Raw genomic sequence first — 27,352 nt, forward strand, 5'->3', positions numbered from 1 at the left:
ACTGGATCCCATGTAAATTTAAAAAAACAGGTTTTTTTACTGTGATTTCTCCTATCTGTGTAAATGCACGTTGAACACATTATTACAGGCAGATATAATTTTACTTTGAAATTTTAAAAAATCATCCTACTCTTTTTTTTTTTTGCCTTATAGGATAAAAAAAAAACCCCACTACGTCAGCGTATCAGTTGGATAGTTTGGTCCCTGAACAGATTTCAGGTATTCATAAACTTAGATGTGGGGGGGGAGACATCTTTAGTTTCACTTAGCATTTCCTTCTTTTATTTAAAAACATTCTGAGAAACATTCAGTGGCCTTCACTTGACTTACAGTGGGGACCATGATGGAAAAAAAATCCAGTTAAGAATCCCAGGGTTAGATGGTTTCTAGTTAGGTTCCTACCAGGCCTGACATTTCTTTGAGACCCCACTTGGGGAGCCAGGAACACTCTGCTTATGGGGTCAGAAGACAGGGAGTCCCAGGGTCAAAGTGGAAAGGGTTCTAGGGATGGGGGAGAGTAGAATAGTTTTGTCTCACTTAACTACCCTCTCCCCACTCATCTCTCTGTCCTGGTCTTCAAACCCTGGGCCATGCCAGAGCACAGACAGCCAGCGGGGTGAGGGAGCATCTCTGAAGCAGGCGCTGAGCCCTTCCCCTGCACCCCATCCCCCAGAATGGAACCAGGGGTCCAGCAGCCAACTCCATGGAGCAAGCGTCAGGCGGCTAGTCCTAGCTCCTCCCTGGAGGCATTGAGCATTTCCAGGCCACATTCACTTTGTAATGCTTTCTGCATCTGACATGCACATGGAAGGGCCCTGGCCCCCAGGGTTCTCCACTCAACTAGAAAAGGCCACTGCACACAGAGATGCACGTGCCCAGGAGCTGCAGGCAACCACTGACAAGGCCAGTTGAGGATGAGGCACTTTGGACAAGACACTGGGGTGGAAGAAGTAGAAGCGGAGTTCACATTTCTTCCCCTATTTCGAGTGTACAAAGCGCTTTGCCAGTCATACCTTCACAAAACTCCTTATGAGGTCTGTTGTTCACGTATTCTTATCCCCTTTTACAAGTAAAGAAACTGAGGCTCAGAGGGGAGGTGTGGCTTGCTTAAGGTCATGCTACTAAGTGGTACAGCTTGGTTGGAATATGAACTGAGGTTCCCTGATGCCAAATTCAGGGCTAAGTTCAATACATGCTGAGAGAAGGCCATACACCTCCCTTTCCCTTCCCTTGCCTTCTCTTCAGTTCTATGCACTAGAGTCCCAGAGTCCTCGAGTCCGTCTTGGAGAATTGGGAGGGAAAGGCATTCTTATTTGGCTTGCCTTTTCTAGCCTGAAACAGCACCTGGCAGGTGAACCCCAGCCCCAGGGAGTACTAGTCAGAACAAAAAGCCAGGACATGGGTTGGGGATTGTTCGTGCGTGCGTGCGTGTGTGTGTGTGTGTGTGTGTGTGTGTATGCACCTGCATCAGAGCGTTTGCTAACATTTGGAGGATGGAACAGTAAGAGGGTTGGAATAGAGCTTCTGCCTGCCCAGGCCAGGTGTCTCCACAGGCCTGAGGGGAGAACATAGAGTGAGACTGGGAGGAGGAAAGCTGTTCCATTATTTAGGCAGAAAATTAAAGAATATCTCAAAGGAAACTGGCAGAAGAGTAACTGAGTGAGGGGGAGGGAGCACAGAGGTGCAGAAATAGAGAGGTAGGCCAGATGTCACCTGTGAAATAACATCAGCATGGGTTCCAAGGGCTTGGGCCCCGGAAGAAGCAAGCCTCATCCTTGATTCACAGATGTACTGATACATACAAACAGAGAAGTAAGACTTATCAGACACAAGCATTTTCAGTTCAGCTGGATCCAACAAACATTTATTAAGGCCATACTATGAGGCAGGTAATGGGAATACCAAGACAAAAAATGAAGATAGTCTCTGCCTTCAAGGAACTTACATTCTGTAGGGGGAAAACACATGCACATAAATACACTTTATAAATACAAGATTGGTACACAGATAATCAGAGAGAAACACACATCGAGCCCCAAATATACACAGACCATACAGTGACATATAAATAGATCCACACACGCAGACCAACACAGGAATTCGTGCACAGCAAGACATAAATACACACAAGTAGACTCAGATAAAGACCCATAAGCTATACATAAAAAGGAACTATTTCACATGTGTCAAAACCATGAACAAAGGGCAAAAAGGAATGCAGGTTTAAAGGAAGAGTTAGAGAATGAAATGATTGAGAGGTCTAGGTCAAGGTTCTCACCAGTCCCCCTCCCCCATTTTTATATGATCAAATTATTGAGTCACATCTACTTTGAAGGCCATAATTCATTTCCATACCCCTCTGAAGCCCAAATTCTGTGCTCCAGTGTTGAGATGGTTGGGGGGATAGACAATCTAAAATAGTTATGGATGACAAAAACAGAGTACCCCATCAATAGCCTCAGTTTCCCTCTTCCTAATCACAGTGGTAGTGCACTCTTAAAGCACCCAAGGAGAAAGCAGGCACGATGACATTCTCCAAGCAAAGGGTGATGGTTTTTTCCATCCATAAAGAGCATACAACCATTTGTGTGTATACGTGTGTAGGGGAAGACTAAGGAAGTGTCTGCTCTCTGACTCCTTTAGGGGGCACAAAGGAAAACCCAAGGAGGAAATAGATTATGAATAGTCTTCTTCCAGAAAAGATAGGATTCCACATTCCCCCATTCCCCCCTTTTCTCCCCTCCCATCTCTTACTCCTTTAGTCCAAATCCTTCACCTGAGAATCTTTTCTTTCCCTCTTTGGTTCATTATCCCCACCTCCAAAAAAATAAACGTGTTCCAGAAAACCCCAGGCTATCCCCACATTTCCAAGAGACTCCAGAAAACCCTTTGGGGGACTTGAGTGGTGGTGGTATTGATTTGATACAAGAAAATCCCAGCACATCTGCCACCTGGTAACACATCTGGGCTGGTGCCTCCCTTCTTTCCACCCCTCCTCCAAAGACTCAGAGGTTCAAACCATGTAAACATCTGTGAATTGCACCTCCTATTATCTGAGATATAGTATTCCCCATCTCATACTCCCCAAGCCCACGTTGCAAGTCTGAGGGTCTTTCTTCCACGCCCCTTTCACCCTCACTCCAACCTAAAAATCAATTTAACTGAGCATAAGCTGACTGGTAGTTGGGAATCTGGACAGATGAGAGCAAGCGGAGCAGATCAGAATAGAAGTAAACTGGTCATTCCCCCACCCACCCCACCTCCATCCCATCTCCGACTAAAGAAAAGTAGTATTGGAATACTTACCCAAGAGCATTGTGAGCTCCTGGAGAGCTCTTCTCGAGTGGAGAGCAAATGAAGCCCCGGATAAGAAAGGGAGACAGGGAGGGAGGGAGGAAGGGAGGGAGGGAGGGAGGGGAAAGAGGGAGAGTATGTGGGAGAGGGGGAGACCAGGAGAGAGAGAGAGAGAGAGAGAGAGAGAGAGAGAGAGAGAGAGAGAGAGAGAGAGAGAGAGAGAGAGAGAGAGAGAGATGCACAGAGAGCATGCCAAAGCTTCCTGGTCCTTCAGCAAGTAGCTCACTTCAGCAAGTACACTCACTAACCTCTGTGTCACCCAGAGGATGAAACTCTCCTATTCCCTACAACACTTAGTCTTTTCCAATGATAGTCATAAAAATTAAACTAAGCTCTTACTCCCACCTTGGAATATGGAACTGGGGCATCAGGGGAGAGAATGGGAAAGTATCTAGGGAGTCTTTATAATGGACACTGGGATCAGGAAAGCTTTGGAGCAAAGGGACATCTCATCTACCCCTCTGCCTCCCGACAGGAGGGTTGAATCTTCCTGCATTCCAGCCTGAGTACCTACCACTGAAGATGTAACCTATTTCTTCTGGGATAGTCTCATCCTTCATATACTATCTCCATTTGCCCACCCCCCCCAATCCCTGCCCCAACATTTTCCCTCCTTTCTCAGAAAAGGGAACAGGGTCTCAGAGAGAGGCAGCAACTTGCTAAGTATGCACAACATCAGCCATGGGGTCCAGAGGGGATCCCTGGCGTCTTGTACTTAGTATTGAAGCTCTTGGCACTGCTATCTGTTCATTTGGTCAGTACCAGGAGAAGTAGATGGAGGTTGGGGGGGGAGGAGGTGAGTTAATTTCTTAGAATCCTTGCTCCTCCATAGACCATTTCTCTTCTCTTTTCCTCTTTCTGAAGAAGTGGTGTTTGTTTCTTCACTCACCTTGGCATCCAGCGGTGGGGCCAGAGGAATGGGGTGGGAGACTTTACAAGATTGGATCACAGGTGTTCCCCACCACCCCAATCACCCTCTCCTCGTCTCAGCTCAGCATCCTGTCTCCACCAGACAATAAGTGGTAATCTCTGCCTCCCCTCCCTCCCCCTAGCAGCAGCCAGGATACCTGAGCTACAAAGAAAGTAAGAAATGAGTGGGGGGAGGGGGGGGAGGAGGGAGCTGGTAGCAGTTACTCCAGAAAACAGGTTTGCTTAGGAAGTCACCCTGGGAGCATGTTGCCCCCTCAGAAGAGGAAACTCAAACCCAATCACTAATTAACCTACCTAGGAACACAGATGAAATCTTTTTTCTCCTCTGGGAGCTGGTGTTTGGGTTAAGCTCCCTCCTTCTCCTCCTCCTCCACCTAAGCCGGATCCTGGGGGTCCCATAGGGAGACTGGTGGATTTGTACCCCAGCTCAGAGGGCTAGGTGTCTGACTGGGAGCAGGAATGGTGATGGTGGTTGGGAAGAATCTTGAATCACCCAAATGATTCTTTCTCTCTCATCCCATCAGGGATCAAGGCATAAAACAAAATCAAGGGGCTGAGGGTGTGGGGGCTGGAATCTCGATAGGAAGGACTATGGCTGGAGACAAAAAAAAAAAAAAAACCAACAAAAACAACTCCCTCATTGCTCAAGGCAGGATCCAAGGTTCCTCTGAAATCTGATTCCTAAGGCCCCACGTTCTGATTTGTTTTATGTCACAGGGTGAGGACCGGAGCCTGAGCAAACTGTCAAAACTCAGTGAAACTTCCGGAGGAGACAGACTTGGGTCCTATGTTGGAACCAGTGACCCAGGAAGGCTTCTGAGATAAATGGAAAAGATTGGTGGAGAGGGAAAAGAAGGGACTACTAGATGAAAAATTAATTAATCATTTGAGGTTGGGGGTGGGGATTTTCATCAAGAATTCAGGCATGAACCTAATTTATGGTCTTTGATGTAGGACCAGGAACAATGTAGCCTGAGGCTTCCACGGTTAAAGAGCAACCCCTCTGAGATTAAAGGGATAGACGAGAAAAAGGAGTAGGGGAGGTCTGAGGGGCATGTGGAGTCTGATGTGGCTGCCTCTGCCCCAAATCTATTACTTTGACTCCATCTGGGTCTTTCTACTTAGTGGTCCCACTTAGTAACTGCCTGCATTCCCCATCCAGAGCTACCCTGACCATTTCAATAATGCCTGGAATAAAGTTATCTCTAAATCTCTTCCCTTTCCTCTGGTGTCATATTGCTTTAGACAGTGGGAGGGGGAGTACAGGACATTGGAAGGGTTGTGCCATCTGAATTGCATAGCTAAATTGACTCTTGTCTAGATCTTTGGCTAGGTGGTGAAGTGGGTTCTGGAGTCAGGAAGACTCATATTCCTGAGTTCAAATCTGACCTCAGACATTTATTAACTGTATGACCCTGGGCAAGTCACTCAGCCCTGTTTGTCTCAGTTTCTTCATCTGTAAAATGAACTGGAGGAGGAAATGACAAACGACTCCAGTATCTTTGCCAAGAAAACCCCCAAATGGGGTCACGAAGAATCTGACACTACTAAACACCAACAAAGTTCTTTGACTAGCTCTGGTCACTAATACAGGGGTGGTTCATAAAGCCAGTGATTAAAATCTCATATTGGGTGCTAAAGTATAGTAAACAAGAAAGACCACTGGATCCTTATTCAGAATAATAACTAGTATTTTTATAGTACCTTACATTTATTTGATTCTCATAACAATCCTATGAGGTAGGTAATACTATTATCTCTTTTTTACAGATGAGGTAAGAGTTTGGGGTTTTTTAACAACTTGCCCAGAGTTATACAGTTGATAATAAATAACAGCTAACATTTTTTAGGGGTCTAAGTTTTGCAAAGCACTTTCCATATGCTATGTCATTCCACAACAACCCTATGGGGTAAGTGCTTTAATTATCCCCATTTTACAGATGATGAAACTGAGGCTGAGAAAAGTTAAATGACTTGCCCAGGGGTCACACAGATACTACTATGTGTCTGAGGCTGTATTAGAATTCAGGTCTTTCTGACTCCAAATCCAAGCATTCTTTCCCACTGAGCCATCAACCTACCTAACAAAGGCAGGAATATGAGTCAGGAAGGTGAGGGATGATGATTTTGCCTGCTTTCCCCCCAATGTCACTGCATTCACCTTCAGTGCATCCAGCACTAGCTCTAACTTCCCTCATACCTTGCCATCACACTGGTCCTGGAGGGGGAATTGGAATAATCATTGCTCCCCACCGTAACTTACCAACTCTACTTTGCTAGCAATACTCACCAACTTCTACTCTTTCAAAGTCCATTCTGCCAAAACATGTGTCACCCCCCCCCCCAAAAAAAAGTATTGCCCAGTCCAGGTTTCGGTAGCTGTTCTGTCCAAGCCTCAAGTCTTTCTTCCTCCATTCTCAAGGAATTTGGTATCTGGGTTGTTGGTTTTTTTTTATAACTTGTATCTGTTTTACCATCCTCCTCACCTTCCCAGTTCCTGCCCTTATATATTAGAAGACTTCAAAATTCATATTGATGCTCCCCCAAACACTCTCACCTCCCAGTTTCTCAATCTACTCCAATCCCAAAACCCACTTCACCACTTTACTCAGATATACACAAAGATATCAACACCACTGCCCACAAATGTTACATTTTTATGATTTAAAAAAAAGACTCTGCCATTGCTCTATTTGATCCTAATAGCTCTATCTGACCCTAATAACCTTTGTTCCTAGGTCTTCATCCCTCCTAAATCTATTCTTCATCCTCACCATGACCTCCAATCCCTCCAATTCTCAGTCCTTTCTCCCTACTCTGACTTTATTTTCCACCTTCCCAATCTTGGCCCATGGTTAACCAGCTGACTTTCATACTGTTCTTTACTTCCAATCTCTTGTCCCCTTGTCCTATCACACTGCTCATGCCTTGCCAGATACTACAATTGGACTATTCCCACCACCTGCCTCCTCTGATCCTACTCACATTCTGCAGAATGAAGCTGCAGGAAGTCACCCAACCAAGCTGACTGGTATACTGCTAATTTAGGTCAACTCACTTCAACTGGGCCCTCATTGTGGCAAGGGGTTCCTTTTAATCCTTCCTAATGGATTCCCTTGGCAAACCACTCCAGTATCTTTGCCAAGAAAACCCCATGGACAGCAGTGATGTACTATGGTCCACAGGGTCACAAAGAGTAGGACATGACTGAATGATAATAATAACAAATTCCCTATCCCATTCCCCACAGAGACTATTTCAAACCTTCTCTTCTCTCTTCAGACTCGTTTTACCTCCCCATCCATACTCTCTCTCAGCTTAGGACTTCCACTCATACTTTACTGAAAACATTAAATCCATTCTCCAGGAGTTCTACCATTTCCCCCTTTTTCTTCATCTAAAACTTCTCTGCATTCTCCCCTAATCTCTCCTTCTTTACTCCAGTTTCTGGTGAGACAGCCTTCCACTTTGCCAAGGTCATCCTCTCTTCTGTGTACCCTTCATTGCATTTCTTCTCATCTTATCTAGCAGATTGTTTTTTCCACCATACCCTCTCTCTAATCTTCTGTGTACCCTTCATTGCATTTCTTCTCATCTTATCTAGCAGATTGTTTTTTCCACCATACCCTCTCTCTAATCTTGTCTTTCCCTAATAACTGGTTCCTTCTTAGTTGCTTTCAAATATACCCATCTCCTTACCTTTCACTAGATCACATCATCATTCAAGCTATCATCCTATATATCTCTTCCCTTTCTCAGTCTAAATCCTAGAAAAAGCTGTCTACATTTTGTGGTCTCCTTCTCCTTTCTTTTACTTTAACGTTTCAGCCCTTTGCAATATGGTTGGCCACTTCAACTGAATCTGCTCTCTTCAAAGTTGCCGTTGATTTCTTTATAGCCAGACCTGATGGTCTTTTCTAGGACCTCATTCTTCTGGACCTCTCTGTGGTGTTTTAGTCTGTTGACACCTCTCTCTTCTTGGGTACATTCTCTTTACAGGGTTTCTACAAAAAAATTCTGTCTTTGTTCTATCTCTTAGATTGTTTCCTTTCCATCTTCTTTGCAGCACCTTCACCCACATTGTGCCCCTTGGCTGTGGGTATCATTCTGTTCTAGGCCATCTCTTTTCCCTCTTCACTCTCACCTGATGAGCTCAAAAGATCCATGGATTTTTAAAAATAATTTCTGTAAATGTCTGTCCAGCCTCAGTCTCCATCCTGAGTTTCAGGACCATACCACCAGCTGCCTATTAGACATTTCAAACTGGATGATCCCTAGACATCTCAAACTCAAAATGTTCAAAACAGAACTCATTATCTTGCCTCCCTGACTGAACTTCCCTGTTTCTCTCTAGAGTACCACTATTTTTCTAGTCTACCAGATTTATAACCTAGGCATTGTCCTCAGCTCCTTATTCTCTCTTATTCTACATATCTAATCAGTTGCCATCTCTCCTATTTCTGTCTTCCCAGTATCTCTCACATCCACCCCCTTCTCATTATTCATATAACTATTAACTTAGTTAAGAATCTCACCACCTTTTGCTTGTCTTAATATTAAATTAATATAACAAAATAATAATTAATTATTAATTAATAATTAATTAATTTGCTCATATTAATGCCTTTTAATTGACCTCCCTACCTCAAGATTCCCCACTTCAATTCATTTTCTTTTGGGATTATTTTTGGGAGACAATCAGGGTTAAGTGACTTGGCCAGGGTCACATAGTGACATAGTGACATAGTCATCAAGTGTCTGAAGTCAGATTTGAATTCAGGTCTTCCTGAATTCAGTCGCTCTCTCCACTGCACCACCTAGCTACCCCTCAATTCATTCTTTACGCAGCTGCCAAACTGATTGTCCTTAAGTACAGATTTGACCACGTCACTCCCTTATTCAATAAACTCCATTGGCTTCCATTGCCTCCAGGATAAAAAGAGAAAGTCCTTTGTTTGGCTTTAAAAAATAATATTTTTATTATAAAACTTGATAGTCATCAACAAATATGCACATTTCCATATCCAAAAGACAGAAAATAAGTATTGCAAAGAAAATTGCATGTATATATCAGGTACAGCTTATTTTTTAAAATCATACATCAACTTTCACATGGTAGTACTTCTTTCTTGTGTTTTTTGTTTCATTAATGCCTTTTTATTTATCTTTTTTGTGTCACTATTGATACCCACTTTTTTTTTTTAATTCTCACAGCATTCCTCCCTTTCCAGATAAAAGTTCTCCCTGCTACAAGTATAATTGAATGAAACTAAGATGTATCATAGGACAGCTAGGTGGATATCCACAGTGAGTGGATAGAGCACCAGGCCTTGAGTCAGAAAGACCTGAATTCAAATCCAGCCTTCAGACACTGGCTGTATGACCCTGGCAAGTCACTCAACCCTGTTTACAACCAGTTCTTTGTCTGTAAGATGAGCTGGAGAAAGAAATGGTAAATCATTCCAGTATTTTGGCCAAGAAAACTCCAAATAGAGTCACGAAGAGTCGGACATGACTAAACATATTAGTTGTTTCTCAAAATGTATATTTCATTTTGCACATCTAGTTTTTGGGTAATTGAACTCTTTCTTTCTGGTTGATAATAGTCTTTTTTCTTTGTCCTGGATTTTGGTTCCAGCTGTGGAAATTTCTGGATGTTGTCAATTTAAGGTTTCATTCAGGACATGACTGGTAGCTTCTTTCTATTTTCTATTTTCACTTTGCCCTCTGGTTCTAACTCTGAGCAGTTTTCTTTTAAAATTTCTTTAAGTATAATACTCAGATGTTCTAATAGTTCTGGGCAGTTTTCTTTTATAATTTCTTTAAGTATACAACACCCAGGTGTTATGTTTGGCCGTGATTTCCATAGATTGTGATCATTCTGTTTTCCAGGAGAGTTATTTTTAATGATATTTTATTTTTTCTAATTACATGTAAAGACAATTTTTAACATTCATTTCTTTATGAGATTTTTGGTTCCAAATTTTTCTCTCTCCCTCCCTCCTCTCCCCAAGATAGGAAACATCTTAATATAGGTTATACATGTGCAAGCATGTAAAACATATCCACAAGATATTATTTTTGATAGTACACACATCACACATTCTTTTAAATGTTCAGACTATTGACTTTTTTTTCCTGATCTTTCTTGCCTCCTTGAATCATTAAGTTCTATTTGCTCCATTCTACTTTTCAGGCAGTGTGGTACTTGAATCATGCTTTCCACCCTCTGTTCTAAGCAGTGTGTTCTCCTTTCATTTTTCTTTCTTCAATTGTTCTAATTTCATTTTAAATTTCTTGACATATTTCTTCCAGCCACTCTTAGAGACCTTGTGGTTCCACTTGTACTTATAATGGAATTCTCTTCCAAGTTTACCTCTTGGTCTTCTCTTAACCCAGACAAAGAATTTATTTATTCTATTGGGAATTTCGTTCAGCTTATGTATGCCTCTAGCCTCAGTTCTTAGATTGGAAGTTCATTCTAGGACAAGTCTCTGCCCTCTCTTAGTCTTGGATGAGGTGGCTAGGCCCTGGGCCTGTCCCTGATACAATCTGGATGCTGCTTTTCTACCATGGTTTCTGATGGGGTGTCTGGATCTCTGGCCTGGTACTGAGAAGAGGGACCAGGAACTTCCCGCTACTTCAGTCCCTGGTTTTTGTTTCCCAATAAGTGGCCCTAACCTCGTCTCTGTCTCTTCCTTGTTTCTATCTGAGAATTGGCTTTGTCTTTTGCTGCAGCTTAGACAGGTCCTGACTGCATACCATTCTGCCACATCTTCATCTTCCTGGGCAGTTACCTGTCAGGAGCTAGCTTTGTCTCCTATTCTGTGCCTCCAACAGGTTAGGATTGAGATAATGCCAAATTCAGGCTCAAATATCTAGATATTGCACTGGCTTCTTGCTCCCCATGGTATGACCCCTCCCAAAGCACCTCTAGGTTTCTGGCTGTCTCCTTATTCACTCCTAGGCTGGATAGAGGAGATAATTGATGCTTTCCTTCGGTTTTATTAGATCATTGTTTCATCGGTTTCCTTTTTAAATCTTTCTTGGAACATTTCCCAGGGGAGGTGGCCTCAGCTAAATCCTTCTACACTGCCATCTTTGCTGGAAGGTTTCCTTCTTAGTTTTTGTGTTTGCTTGGATTTGCATGCCAAGCCTGAATGAATGAAGCATTTATTGAGGATTTACGATGTGCTGAGCACTGTGCTAAGAGCAGGTGATGCCAACAGAAAAAGCAGGAAGGTTCCTGTTCTCAGGGAGTTCACGCTCTAATTGGGGATGACAACATATAGAAGAAAGTTCAGAGGCAGGAAAGATGAGTCAGATGACAGTGCATTGGGTATACAGGACTCCCATCACAGCTCCAACCTCCACATGACTCCAGTAGGGTTTCTTTGATAGATGCCCCCCACAAAATGTTTTGGGGTTGCCTTCATAGGAGTTAAATGGGAGTTGTAAAGAACTTCTAAAGTAAGTAGTTACTTCCGTTGTTCAATCACGCCTGACTCTTCATAACCCCATTGAGGATTTTCTTGACCAAGATACTGGAACAGTTTGCCATTTCTTTCTCCTGCTTATTTTACAGAGAAGGAAACTGAGGTAAACAGGTTTAAGTGACTTGCCACTTAACACACGGCTAATAAGTATTGGAACTTAGATCTTTCTGACTCCAGATCTGGTATTCTACCTACTGCACCACCTAGCTACAGGTAGTAGTTTGGGACAATGGACCAAACCAGATTTAGTACTAGACACAGGCAACCTAAAAATAGACTTGATCTTAGCCTTGGAGCACCACAACGGTCTTTTGTTCAGAGGTTCTTTGCTGGGTGTGATGGTTCATTGCCATATCTAAGGAACTCTCAGTTTGCCTTTATTAGAAGAGGTGGTTTGCGCTGATGGAAGTTGAGCTGGCTAGCAGGTAGCATTAATAAGATAGAGTCTAGTCTCTACTATCCTGCAGCAGAGAGAAACTCAGTGACCACAAGACCAGTGGAGAGAAACGGTGCCTTAGCACCAACATAATGCATCTGTTAGAGATCAGACACACTATGACCATCAGGGAACAGAAGAAATATTATGATGCCATCACCCCAGGATGTTGGCAGCCCTGAAGAATTAGGGGTGTGAGCCACTCCAGCTACATGTTCCCTAAGTGTGTACTTCCCATTGAGGGGCAACAATCTGTAGGAGAGTATACCCCATGTTTGCACAGAGGGAATATTTTCTTACTTTATTTGCTCTGTTGCTTGATTACAAGTTTTTCATTTTAACTAACATGTCCTCTAGCTGACTAAGTAGTGGGGTAGTTTGTGAGGTAGGTGGTGGGGGTATTTTGTGAGCTATGGTTTGGACTGAGTTCTGATTCACAATGTACCTCAAACCTAGAGTAGTTTTTCTAGGGCCCTATGGGCTTCAGCCAAGGTCTTTTGACTATTTTATTTTTTTAAATGAAAAATTCATTTATTAAAGTGCAAAATTATAGTAGATTATTTATTTTAGAAATTTCCCCCTTGTGTTGCACTACAAACTGAGTTTCTAGTGAGTGAAATTGAGTATCACAATATGTCAAAAGCCACCTAGAAAGCCTGGGAGATGCATGCATGTAATATGTCCTCAATGTTATTCAAGCATTATTATTCAGTGCTAAGTGCATCCCCTCATTTCCATTTCCAACATAGAATGAATCTTTATATATTTAGCGATGAACTCCTTCCACTTAGGTTCATGGAGCAGATTGGCTCCAGGGTTCATCCTTCACTACTCTCCCCCATCACCAGCTCAGGATGTGGGAGGCCAGTGGGACAGCTACCTCTCTCACCCTGGCTCCCTCTCTGCCTAGATCCCACTAGGATCTTCCCTTTTCTCCACTCTTCCTGCCAATACTCCCTTTCTCTTTCCCTTCTTGGCTATATGCCATCACACACACCCCTATTCCCACCTGTGCCCGAAGGAGCCTGGAATATTAGCTCCACTCCTAACCTCAAAATTATTCTCCCTTTCCTAAAGGTCATGGGTCCAAGCTGACTGTGGGGTAGACGTAGCTATACATACTTTAATGAGCCGCAATCATCAGCTACAATTCTTCAGGTAAGATGGAGGATGATCAGGTCTTACTATCTGCACTGCTCTTCTGCCCTCCAGATCTCTCTGCACCTCCTACCCGCAAGTCATTGCCATCCACTGTGGGCCTCTACAATAATGCCTTGAACTTTCTTCTCTGTGTTATCTCCCCCAAATTGAATTCAAGTCCCTGCAAGATAGGGACTGTCTCACTTTTCTAAATGTACCCAGAGCATGTAGCAGTTTTTGGCATGTAAAAACCACTTTTAAATGTCTTTTCATTCATTTGTTCATATATTCGTTCGTTCGTTCATTCATTCATTCATTCATTCCCTACAATCTATCAACCCTGGCCCAGGAAAATATTCAAAGCCCCAGTAAGGCCTATGTTCTTGGGGTGGAGGAAAGGTCAGAAGGCAAAAGAGGGAGGGTTAGCAAAGTCATTGATCTCTATTGGAAAGAGACTCTTGCTGCTTCCTACCCTGAGGGCTAGCCAGCCATCAGGATGAGGAGCAGTTTAGTGAATGACAGATACATTCCTGGGGAATGAAAGAGGCCCCTGTGCAGTTAACAGGTGAGCTGGAGGCAGGGAAGGATATGGTACAGATGCAATAGGAAAGGAACAGGGGAAGCTGGTTGGGGAAAATATACCAATCTAGCTATTTCTCTGTCTCCTGCTTCTGGATCATCTCCCTCTGGGAGGACTTGGAAATTCCAGAAAGGTTGAAAAGGGAGAGAAAGAGATTCCCCATCTCCAGTCTCCTTTCCCCACTCTCCCTCCTTCCTCCAGTTCTCATGCCTCTTTGCCAGATCCTCCCACCTTAGTGTTGGATTAGGGAGCGGAATCCACAGGATGCGCATTATCATCTGTGACTGCCTGTCAGTCTGCATGAACCGGCCCCCCAGTGGCCCCAAATTGCACTGACAGCGCCATGGAATGGACACAGTCCTTCCCCCCACCCACACCCTGGCCCCATGACAGGCAGCCTAGTGTAAGGAGAGCCTACTCCTTCCTGTTCTCAGCCCAATATACATTCCCCATCTTCCAAAGGCAGCAGAGCTGAGAGGAGATCCCCTACATGGGCATATACAACGCAATGGTTTCATAGAGCTACCGTGACTGTAACTATAGCAAAGATATCATATAACAGAGAGAGACTGACAGGGTCAAAGAGAAACAGAGAAAGACGGAGACATAGAGAGAGGAGAAGACAAAAGAGGAGAAGAGATGGAGACAGAGAGGAGGGAGAAGAGAGAGGGGAAGAGAGAGAAGAAAGAGAAAAGAAAACAGAGAAGAAAAGAGGAGAAAGAAAGAAAAGAGTTGTGTGTGGGAGAAAGGGAATGAGGAAGAGAGGGACAAAGAGAAACTGAAAAACAGAGTGGGGGAGACAGAGAGATACAGACAGGAGGAGGGCCCTTCTCACCTGGAGGGCCTGGGCTCAGTGGTCGCTTCACACCTGAATGGGGGGAGAGAAGAGATAGAGAGGAGGAGGAGGAGAAAGAGGAGAGAGAGAGACGGAGAGAGACAGAAAGACAGAGAGACAGAGACAGACAGAGACAGACAGAGAGAGACAGAGAGCTTGATGATCACTTGGTCCTGCTCTAGCTATAAATATGTTGTTTTTTCCCTTCCCATAACCCAGTTCTAGTTCATGGGATCATAGATTTACAGTTGGAAGGGACCTCAGAAGTCATCTATCCACTCCCCTCATTTTACAAATGAAGAAACTGAGGCCTAGGGAGATAAAGTGATTTGCCAAAGATCACACAGATATTAATTGGCAGAGCCTTGGATCATACTCTGCTTGTCACACTGCCTCTGAGGGGAGAAAAGCCTGTTAGAGATACGGGCATCCACCAAAATGTCCAGGAAGGAATTTATCTTGAGAGAAAAGGAGGAAGAAGACAGGGGGAAAGAGGGCAGAGAGGACAAAGGGCTGGCTACATCTTTCTGTGCCTCACCAGGGTTACCAGGAATCGATCCAACCTAGCTATGACTCCCAGGGTCATTGGTGAGGACAGGAGAAGGCAAACTGAAGCAAGATGAATAAACTTAACTGGAGGTTAAGTGACTTACCCAAGGTCACACAGCTAGTAAGTGTCCAAGGCCAGATTTGTACTCAGGACAAAGGGGAGTCTTGCTGACTCTAGGCCAAGCATTCCATTCATTGTGTCACCTAACTACTTACAAGTTACTTATCTGTATACAAATGGTTTCCCTTCAATTAAATGTAAATTTCTGAGAGCAGAGACCTGTTTTCACTTTGACTTGGTGTTCCCAGAACCTATTCCAATAGTTCCTGACACACAGTAGGTACTTAATGAATGCTTGCTGAACTGAGATGGCTTAGATCTACACGTAGCTTAAAAATGCCTTACGCACAAATGTTTATTGAGTTGAAATAAACTGAGTTGAACTAGGGAGAAGCAGAGGATGACTTAAACAGTGGGGCTTGTTATGTCAAAACATAAAGTCCATTGAGTGAGGATATTAGGGCAGAGAGCTTTAAAAACACCCAATAAGAAGGGTTGCCCCTTTAAGGCTTCAGCAAAAGCTAAAGCCTTTAAGACAGACACTGAAATATAAAGGGGAAAGTTTAAGTTGCAAAATAGACATTCCTTATATTACAAAAGTTGGTATTGTTCAGTTGGGCCCAACCCTTCATGATTTCATTTGGGATTTTCTTGGCAGAAATAATGAGGTAGTTTGCCATTTCCATCTCCAGCTCATTTTATAGATGAAGAAACTGAGGCAAACAGGGTTAAGTGACTTGATCAAGGTCACGCAGCTAGTAAGAATCTGAGGATGGATTTGAACTCAGGAAGACTCAGGAGATGAATAGCAGTACAGCCAAGCTCCTCACACTTCCTACTCTTTGTTGGGCAGCTTAGTGGTGCCCAGATAGTGCACTGGGCCTGACCCAGGAGCTTAGCTGCATTGCTAATCATCTCCTGAGAGAGAAGGGATGGACTCAGGGTGAAAAATGATAGACATTTTAAAAACATGGTCAATATAGGAATTTCTTTGGCTTAAGTTTGTAGTCATAAGAGTTTTGTTTTTCCTTTTTTTTTTTTTAATGGAAACAGGGAAAGAAAATAGATTTTTGTTAAATGGCGGGGAAGGTGGGGAGAAGGAAAGTATCTTAATTGCTACAAAGAAGTCAGGGAGACAAAGAATTTGTCTCCAGGTCATGGGCTACAAACATACTTTTGGCCCTAAACATTCTCAACTACACAAGATTCCAAAAGGAGTAAGGGAAGTAGAACTGACTGAATTCAAAATTGATTATCTTAAGGCAATATGACATGGTTTACTAAGGAGAGGGCTTTTGAGTCAGGCAGGATTGTCAAAAGGCAATCTTTCTCCTATCTCTTGGCTGGGAGTGACACACAGTCTCAGAGCTGAGGTCCCAAGGGAGTCAAAGGGAAGAAGCTTATGCAGTTTTTAAGCTAAAGGTTGTTGCCAGACCTCAAAGATCTCTGTAGATCTCTTTAACTGAATACAGTGTCATGCCACTCAGCTAAACCAGTGAGTGAAGGTGAAAAATATTGGAGTGGCCCATTATGGATAGAAGACTCTGAGAAGAGCCTAGTGAGCAGGGCAAGGGACTGCCTGGTCCAACCTAGTTTTAGATTGGCCCTGTATACAAGCCCAATTGAACCATCTATCTCTCCAAGAGTAGCTGTGAATTCCTTACATGTGTGCCTCACTAAAGCTGTACTTTAGGTTCAATCCCATTCTTCTCTCTCCTGAATTCTAAGTGTTTGTGGAGGGGGGATAGTGTTATTCTGCTTTGTAATAACTGCTCTTGCCAGGTCATTTGAGGAAAGACATTTGCTAACTAAATCAACTAGCTGACTGTTATGGGGAAATCCATTGGTGGGGGCTCATGACCTAGTGATAGGAAGACATCTATCAGGGTGTGTGAATGTTTACCAGTAGTCTAGGGGGTTGAGGAGTATATGCTCAGGACACATTATTAAGTTAATTTTCATTATTAAAATTTTCTTCTTAAGTCTAGAAACAATAAAAACAAAATAATAAATCAAGTCTAATTTGTAGTATTTGCCAAGCTGTTTCCCCAGAGGCAGTTCAAGCTGGTTCCACTACACCCCTGAAATGCACCCACAAGGTTATCTCTAAAACTGTGAAATTAACAGCAGCCAGCCATCTGAGGACTCAGCTTGTCAGTACCAGCGATCCCCAAGACATGCTATGTAAAAATTAAACAATAATACAAAGCATTTATATCATGCTTTAAGGTTTATAAAGTGCTTTGAATCGCTTATCTCAATTGATCCTCATTACAAATGTGGAAGGCAGGTGCTATTATTAGCTTCATTTTTCAGATAAGGAAATGGAGGCTAAGAAGCAGCAATGAGGATTTAGTTGGAGGGCTGCACTTGAGGACCTAGAGGGCCACATCTGGTCTTTAGGCAGCAAATTCCCCAACCCTGAGTCAGATGATTTGTCCAGGGTCATACAGTAAATGTCTGAGACAAGTTTTGAACTCAGATCTTCCTGACATGAAGTCCAGTGAAATTCAGTTACTACAAAAAGAAGTTGTTTTTTTTTTTAATTAAAGCAGACAAACACATTCTCTGTCTCTCTCTGTCTCTGTCTCTCTGTCTCTCTCTGTCTCTCTGTCTGTCTGTCTCTCTCTCTCTCTTCCTTGTAGTCAATCCCATCCTCCCTTCCTAAGCCTGACTCTTGGATGGAGGGGGGTAACTGAGGAGGAAAATAAGAAAGATGACCATGTGACCTGGGCAGCCCTGGAAGGGAAGGGGCACCTCATAAGGTATGAAGAACAGGTTGGGGGAACTGTGTTTAAGACATGTACACTGAAGTATACTTTTTTCCAGGTTTTTTATGTTTCTTGCTTTTCATTATTTTGGGGTTTTTTTTGCAACATGGCTAATATGGAAATATATATTGCATGACTTCACATGTATTATTAATACATAATATTATTAATGCTTGCCTTCTCAATGGGAAGGGGAGGTGTAGGAGGGAAGGAGACAATTTGGAACTCAAAATTTTAAAAAGAATGCTAAAAACATTTTTAAAAATATGTGCATTGTGGGAATCATAGAAGCAAACTCCACCTTTCTCTGACTCCTAGGAGGACTGGAGAGGGACTTCAGATGAAAAAGTCTGGCCCTGAATTTGTTTTCCCTGCAGGTTCCCTGTCTGTTCTTGTTTTTTCTATTTCTTTCTAATTTACCCATCATCCAGAATCAAACTCAAAGACCCGCTAATCCATTCTCCGAATAAAAACCATCACCCAGCCAAGAGCACAACTTTTTGTTACTTCCTCACTCTCCAGACTCCAACCTTCCCTACCAAACCTCTGGAAAGTCACCCAAATCAGAGACAGCCAGAAATCTCAGCTGGGATCCAGCAGCACCAGGAGAAGGTGCTCTTCAGACAGCAAACCCCAGGATATGAAAAGATCCAACAGAGAAGGTGTCCTAAGACAGACTGACACATAATTGGTGGGGCTGTGAATTAGCCCAATCATTCTGGAAAACAATTTGGACTCATATCTGAGACATCACAAAGCCACCCTTTAAACCAATGACATCACTACTAGGCATGGACCCCAAGGAAGTCAAGGTCAGAAGGAAAGATTCTATACATAGAAAAATATTTATAGTAGCATTTTTTATAGTAGTAAAGGACTGGAAGAAAAGTGGGTGCCTATCAACTGGAGAATGACCAAACAAACTGTGGTTTATGAACATCATGGAATATTATTATACAGTGAGAAGTTATGAACCTAAAGAATTCAGAGAAACTTGCAAAGACTTGTATAAACTTATAACAAGTGAAATAAACAAAACCAGAGGAACAATTTGGGTGAGGACCGCAGTAATATACGAGACAGCAAGGAGAAGGGAATTCTAATTTCATACTAATCAGTTTGATATGTGTGATGAATATATTAGGAATTTAGTTTCCTCAAGAGCTGGCTCTCTGGTTCCAGAGTCAGAGATCACAATGCAGCTTGAACTGATTCATCAAACCTCTGGCAATGCTCACAATTACTGGACCTTAAGAGAAGTGAATCAAAGGTTGTAGAACCTGTTCCTGTCACAGAACTCTGGTTGTGTACCCTAGCGGAGGTGGTCATGACCCCCAAGTACTTGACTCCAAAATTGTTGTATTGTGGGATTTATGGGTTTCTCATGGGATACTACTAAACCATGGTTTGTAATCCGTCTTCCTCCCTCCTTCCCCACTTGTGATTTAAGTATATAACCTGTGCTTTTACTTCAACTATGAGAACATTCTTCACTCTGAGATTGGTTAATTAAACAACTTGATTACTGGCATTCCCATATCTAGACCTGCTTGATGCAACTCCAAGCATTCTCAGGTTAGAGACTGGCTTGGTAAAAATCTATTAACAACAACATCTCCATCATGTTTTCAGAGGAACTAATGATGAAGCCTGCTTTCCACAGCTTGTCAGAGAGGTGGTAGCCTATAGGGGCAGAATGAGGACTACATTTTCAGCCATAAACAATGTGTTGTTTTCTTGACCGTACTTATTTGTTATAAGGTGTGGTGACTACTGGGTAAGGAGTGGGCTGGGGTGAGGAGGAGTTTTTGGAAAGTAACAATGATTTTTAGAAAGAAAAGAGCATCAATAAAACATTTTAAAAGAAAAAAAGGGAGGGCTCAAGGCTGAGATTCCATAGGGGGGTCCCCAACATAGGGAGACACCACAGGGATCTTAGCCCTCACAGACATTTATCAAAGAGGGATCCCAGATTCAGGGAGTTTCCCCACAGAGAGGGACCTGGACTTCACAAGAATCCCCAGAGGGGCCCAGACAAAGAATGACATTCACAGGGTAGACTTCTGAGAGAAAGGTTCCCACAGAGTGAACCCCGCAGATAGAAGAACCACTCAGAAGGGGTCACCAGACACAGAAGGCCCCCCACAGACAAGGCTCCAGATAAATTATGTGGGAGCAGAAGTCTCCAAATGCTTACCTGGCCCTGAGGGGGTCTTCCCAGAGCTGAGCTGTCTGAGGCGTCTCTGGTGAGCACGGCCCCCACAATGCACCTGAGCCTGGGCCGCAGAGTTGAGTTGGATGTTGCAGACATCACAGAGTGTATATGATGGTCGCTTCCTCTCCCGCTTGGGCCGAGAGGGCTCCGGGGGTTGAGGGGGACATTCAGAACCCCCTGGAGCAGGAAGGCCCTTCTCACCTGGAGGGGCTGGGCTCAGTGGCCGCTTCATGCCTGAATGGGGTGGAGGAATACAGAGAAATCAGGGGAAAGCTCATGAGGATGGTGGTGGTAGTACCTGGCTATGGGTGGCTCAAGGCTTGGAGACTGTCCAGACTCCATTGATCCAGCTGAACATTCTCTCCCATCAAAGTAAGCACCAGTCTCCCTAACATGCCATTTGAAGGAGAAGTTTGGAGGTGAGGAGAAGTGGCAGAGCCGAAGGACCTAGGCTCAAATTCTGCCTCTGAGGCTTGCTACCAGTGTGACCTCAGGCACGTAGGTGAACCTTCCTGGGCCGCAGTTTTCTCCTGTGTCAAATGAGGGGATTGGACTCAATAATCCCCAAAGTGTCTTCAAGCTCTTAATTCTATGGCCCTTCGTAATAAACAACAACTGAAATGAATGAATATTCAGAAAGGCAGCAGATAGTACAAATATGCCCAGAGATACAGAGAAATAGCGAGAGAAGAGCAAAGGTAAGGACAGAGACCAATGGTCCAGTGGGTCTGGCATCTGCTTTTACGCTTTAGTCTCTCCTCTACTGCCAAGCACACACACACACACACACACACACACACACACACACACACACACACACACACCCTACCCCACTGCAGACCTCAGGCCAGCCGGGAATGTCGCGCTTCCTGAGAGCTGGAACAGCTGCTGGCCCCAGGGGGTGACTCTGCAGTAACCCGAGTCCCCTGTCCCCTCCCCTTCCCACCCGCCTCTGGGGGTGACATTCACAAACTGTGACAAGCACTGAAGATGTTCCAGCCCCCGCCCCTTTCCAGCGCCTATCCCCATCAATCCAGGGAAGGCTCTGGGAGTAATCGCTGGGCAGAACAGAGGGAAGGCTTGTCTCAGTTGTCACTGCTACACAACCCTCTCCACCCACCCACCTGGACCTCTCCCCACTCGGTGCTTCCCCACACAAACCATTCCAGATGCCTCTCCTTCAACACATGCCTCCTGCCTCTTTCCAAATCTGGCTCAGTCCCTCCCTTCCCAGTAACCCCAATCTGATTCTGATATATCTTTTACAGGAAACAATGACATTAATATCTAGTAGCTACATAGAACTTTAAAGTGTACAAAGTACTTCACACATATTATCTTATTTGATCCTAACAATAAGGTTTTATGATTATCCCCATTTTATAGATACTTTTGGCTTAAGTAACTTTAATGGGGCCACATGTAAGTGTCTTGAGGCGAGATTCAAAGTCAGCTAATCCTCACTCCAAGCCAAGTGCTTCATCTATTAGGTGACTTAACTGTCTTTAATCCAGGTCTCCTCACTACTGAACTGAGGTACAGAATTTGAACTATATTCATTTAAACTAGTTTCTTGTTCTGTCTGTCTTTATTTGCTGTCTCTCTGTTTCTGTCTCTATCTCCATCTCTGTCCTCTCTGTTTCTGTCACACTATCTTTCTGTCTGTCTTCGTCTCTCAGTATCTCTGATATTCTCTCTCTCTCTCTGTCTCTCTCTGTCTCTCTGTCTCTGTCTCTCTGTCTCTGTCTCTGTCTCTGTCTCTCTCTCTCTCTCTCTCCCTCCCTCCCTCCCTCCCTCCCTCCCTCTCTCTCTCTCTCTCTCTCTCTGCCCCTAGGTCTGCTTATCTCTGCTCTCACAAAAGGATTGGAGGATTTGCATCCCATTACAGACCATTTAGTGTAGGGGCTCTGAATCTTTTCATGTGTCCTGGACTCCCTTGTCAGTCTAGTAAAGCCTAGGGAACCCTTCTCAGACATTGTTTTTAAAACCATAAAATACAACATATAGGATTATAAAGGAAACCAATTATGTAGAAACTCAGGGATGAAAATATTTTTTTAAAAAAAGACATTCACCTATGACTAGATTCAAGGTTAAGAATTTAATCTGATTGAATCTTTTAGTTCAACCTCTTGATTTTGTAGATGATAAAACTGAGACCAAGAAGGAAGAAATCACTTGTCCAAAGTTATTCAGGTGTAAATATATGTGGCAGGACAGAAACCTGGCCAAAGTCAATGCTCTTCTCCCTTCACCAAACTGTCACCTGGGGTAGCGTGTGCTTCGTGCTCATGAGCAAATGTCCTGTCTCTCTCATCCGACTAGGACCTCCTAGAAGAAGGCAGAGACTGTGCGTCCCTCATCAGACTGGGAGCTATTTAAGGATATATGGGGAGGGGGAGCAGGGACAGACCCAGATTACCATTATGCTCCTTCCAGCTGTGCACAGACATCCTTCAGTCCCAAGCACCCAGAAAGACACTGAGCAACACTGTCCATCGGAAGGATCAAGGTAACCAGATTAAGTCATCGGACTCCCCAAAGATCTATTCTAAGTTTCCTCTCAGCTCTAAATCATTGGACCCTATGTGAGTAGGTGGTTTCTGAGATCCCTTCCATCTCTGACAGTCTCTGATGCTATCATACATATCTGTATCACTCTGTGGTTCTAATTCCCGTATGTTCATATGTATATCAGAGAAAGGGGTGGGGAACCCAAGTTAGCTCAATGTCCTCTTCTATCTCACCATAATCAGTGATTTAGCAGATGCAGCACCTCAGTATGGCCTCCAGGTGGCATAGCAAACCGTCTAGCCGCTACATCTTAGCTTTAGGGAGCTTTGGGAAGCAGGGGAACAGTCTGGAAAGGCAGCCCACCACTGTCATCATGCCAGGCCAAGGGGAAAGATGTCCAGGGACTCAGGTCCCCTGATGCTTCCTTCCTTTCAAAGGGCAAAGATTGAAAGTCTTGTCTTCCAAGGCCCTGTTCTCTGCAGTAGGCAATGTGGGGAGAGTTATAAGGGGTTTGCTTTCTTTGCGACACCCGTTCCTCTACCCTTCCCCCCTCCCTAACCTGGGAATGAAACATTGATGGGAAACTCAGCCCCTTTCCCAGCCAACTATCCATCCATCCATCCATCCATCCATCCATCCATCCATCTCCCTGCCTCCAATAGTATGGTCCCACCCATATCTCAGACCAAAGCCCATAGTTGTCTGGGAGGGGCAGGGAGGAATAAAGACTGTCACGGGTGCTATAAGTGGGAGGAGGTAGCACAGGGGGACCTCCTCCCCCTTTATTAGGGATCTGAGTCTTTTCCCAGATCCTCCAGAGTGACTGAGCTGAGAGCTAAAATGCTCTTGGAAAGCACCACCCAGGGAGAGGTATTTTGGAAATCTCACTGCTCTTTATAAGAAGGGGGGTGGGGTAATAGAGGAGACAGAGAGGGAGAAAACAGACAAGCATCTGCCACGAGCTGATTAAACCGCTGTGATCTACAGCTTCTCTACTTACAGGGCCCGACAAAAGGAATTCTTTTGCTAATTGTGTCCTGGCCTAAGCTCCCGCCCTCCATGCCTCCCAAATGCCAGCTTCTACCTTCCCACTGTAGCCCCTGTGACTCTTCTCAATCCCCCACACCCACACCCACACTCTCCCTTCTCTGGCCATGAAGTTCTGGCCTTTAGGGACTGGTCTCCTGATCCCAGTCCAGCTAAACTTAAGGAGATGCCAAATATTCTCCCTGACTGCCATTCTGTCAATTTTTAAGGGCATGGCATTTGCCCATTTCAGTGGGGAGAGGGGCACAGTCACATCCCCCTCCTGGGCTTCTCTTCCCCATCCCACCCACTCCACCTGCCCCACTATCTCCTCTTCCCACACACAAGGGAGTCGGTATATTGTGTTTCCGCACATATTTCCCTGCTATCGGTGACTAAACGGAGAAAACATGACTTCTCTATTTCCTTTATGGAGGAAATGGAAACTCTAGCAAAAGTAATAGGATATTAAAGTAATATAGGTTAAACAGCAGCATCCTACAACTGCTAGGAGCCTCCAAGGCCATCTGGATCAAACTCCTTATTTTAGAGGTGAAGAAATAGAGGCCAACCATTTTTCCCAAAGTTACATGGGTAGTAAATATGAGAGGCAGGATTTGAACCCAGGTCCATTAGTTCAGAACCATCATTCTTTCCACTGTACCACACTGCCTTCCTTAAAAGATTAGCAGGACCTTAAGGGTGACAGTACTCTGGAGTAAGGAATTTAGGGAATGTCTACCACAGTGTGGTAGACTGGGCTAGGAGTCAAGAGTCTGCTCTACTATGGAACTAGTTGTGTGACCTTGAGCAAGTCATTTCTTTGAAGCTCAGTTTCCTCCCCTATAAAAAGAGGAAGTTAAACGAGATGGTCTCTAGAGTCCCTTCCAGCTCCGATATTCTGGGCTTTCATGATTTAACAGGTACAATAGGAAGAATACTAGTTTTACAGTCAGACCAGGCATTCAAATCCCCTCCCAGAGACTCATAACCTGTGTGATCTTGGGCCAGTTACCTGTTATCTCCTTGGGTCTCAGTTTCTTCATGTGTAAAATGAGGAAATTAGATAACATTAGTCTCTAAGATCCACAGCTTAGGTGGTTCAGTAGATAGAGCAGAGCCTGGAGTCAGGAAGACCTGAGTTCAAATCCATCCTCAGACATTTCCTAGCTGTACAACCCTGGGCAAGTCATTTAACCCTGTTTGCCTCAGTTTCTTCATCTGTAAAATGAGCTGGAGAAGGAAATTTAAACCATTCCAGTATCTTTGCCAAAGAAAACCCCCAGTGGGGTCATGAAGCGTCAGACATAACTGAACACCAATCAATCCCTTCCAACTCTAAATCTGTGATTCTATGAATCTCCCTGGACCTATAAGATGAGAAGATTAGACAAGATGATCTCTGAGGTCTTTTCTGATTCCAAAGTTATAATCCCAATGACTTCATTGTGTGTTAAGAGAGGGCTGATTCCCCAATTGATAAATGGTCAAAGGATATGAACAGGCAATTTTCAGAGGAAGAAATTAAAGCTATCTATAATCATATGAAAAAATGCTCTAAATCACTATTGGTTAGAGAGATGCAAATCAAAACAACTCTGAGGTACCACATCACACCTATAAGATTGGCAAACATGACAGAACAAGAAAATGATAAATGCTGGAGAGGATGTGGGAGAGTTGAAACACTAATTCATTGTTGGTGGAGCTGTGAGCGCATCCAACCATTCTGGAGAGCAATTTGGAACTATGCCCAAAGGGCTACAAAAATGTGCATACCCTTTGACCCAGCAATATCACTACTAGGACTATATCCCCAAGAGATCGTAAAAATGGGAAAGGGTCCCACATGTACAAAAATATTTATAGCAGCACTCTATGTAGTTGCCAAAAACTGGAAGTCAAGGGGATGTCCATCAATTGGGGAATGGCTGAATAAATTATGGTATATGAATGTAATGGAGTACTATTGTGCCATAAGAAATGATGAACAAGAGGACTTCAGAGAGGCCTGGAAGGACTTATATGACCTGATGCTGAGTGAAAGGAGCAGAACCAGGAGAACTTTATGCACAGCAACAACCACAGTGTGTGAGAGTTTTTTCTGGTAGACTTAGATTTTTGTAATAACACAAGAACTTCTGAAAAAAAAAAAAAATCCCAATGGTGGACCTCAAGGCAAAATGCCTTCCACACTCAGAGAGAGAAATATGGAAGTCACTCACATAATGTAGCAGATCATGTTTGTGTATGTGTATCTGTTTGTGTATCATGTTCTGATTTGTTATACGGATTCTTTCATTTATCTTAGTCTGACTACACAGCATGACTATAGTGAAAATATACTCAATAGGAAAGTATATGTAGAATCTATACAGAATTGTATGCAGTCGTGGGGAGGGAGGGAGGTAGTGGGGGGTGGGTGGGGAGGGATAAAATCGCAATTGTATGGCAGTGATTGTTAAACATTAAAAAAATAAAAAAATTAATAAAAAAAAAAAAAAAAAAGAGAGGGCTGAGGTGGGAGTAAAGCCATCCTCTCCAGACAGAATTATTTCTGCTACAGAGACCAGTGTTGGAAATGTAAGAAGAAACAACGATCACAAGGCCCAACCATGGAGACATAATGGTGACAGGGACTTCTAAATCAGGCTTTGGTATCAGCTTCTCTCTTCAATTTGTTGGACATTCAAGTCCCTTGTGTGTACTAGACAGAGCCTGCCTTGAAATCTGAAAGACCTGGGTTCAAGTCCTGACTCATACTGACAGCATAGTGCCTGCCTGGCACATAGTAAGTGTTTAATAAATGCTTTGTTGGCTGACTATTGGGTGTGTGACCCTGGACAAATCACTTAACTTCTCAGTACTGCAAGCATTCTGAGAAAGTGATGTCCTTCACTGAGAGAGAGGCTCATCACTTGGAAGATCCCCATACCAATGGAGTCAAAGTTCCAATCCCTGTGGCCTGCCATGTACAATTCCTGCTCCAGCCCCTTTCTGTGCTTCAGTTTCCTCACTTTTCAAAATGGAAGAAAGTTAATTCGTTCCTGCCTCTAGCCCACTGGTGGATCTCCTCAAGTCTCTCCCTACTCCAACCCATCCTTCACTCAGCTGCCAAGATGGTCTCACTAAAGCCCGGGTAGGGCTGCTATCCCATATTCAACAAGCCTCCTGTTACCTCCAAGACCAAACATAACATCTTCTGCTTGGCTTTCAAAGTCCTTTATAACCTAGGCCCTTTCTGCTACCAGTCTTTTTACATCTTACTCTTCCCCATGTCTTCTGTGATCCAGGGACAGTGTCCTCTTTACCGTTCTTTGAACATGACGCTCCATCTTCTGACTTGGCTTTTCATTGACCATGCTCCATGCCTGAAATCTTCTCCTAATTTACCAGACTTCCCTAGTCTTACTTAAAGTCCTCCCTTCAGTAAGAAGCCCTTTTC

At 43.8% G+C, this 27,352-nt stretch overlaps 1 protein-coding gene across 5 annotated transcripts in view; it reads right to left on the reverse strand.

The window, feature by feature from the left end:
* Positions 1 to 27,352, reverse strand: part of ZNF385C (zinc finger protein 385C) — a 72,940-nt gene that overhangs the window by 18,078 nt on the left and 27,510 nt on the right. For all 5 annotated transcript variants that reach the window (XM_072646478.1, XM_072646476.1, XM_072646480.1 and 2 more), the window contains exon 2: positions 20,350 to 20,601. In XM_072646478.1, the coding sequence (XP_072502579.1) occupies positions 20,350 to 20,599 (250 nt within the window). In that variant the 5' untranslated portion in view covers positions 20,600 to 20,601. The remainder of the gene's footprint in view (positions 1 to 20,349; positions 20,602 to 27,352) is intronic.

Source organism: Notamacropus eugenii, chromosome 2 (assembly GCF_028372415.1).
Source record: "Notamacropus eugenii isolate mMacEug1 chromosome 2, mMacEug1.pri_v2, whole genome shotgun sequence".
NCBI lineage: Eukaryota > Metazoa > Chordata > Mammalia > Diprotodontia > Macropodidae > Notamacropus > Notamacropus eugenii.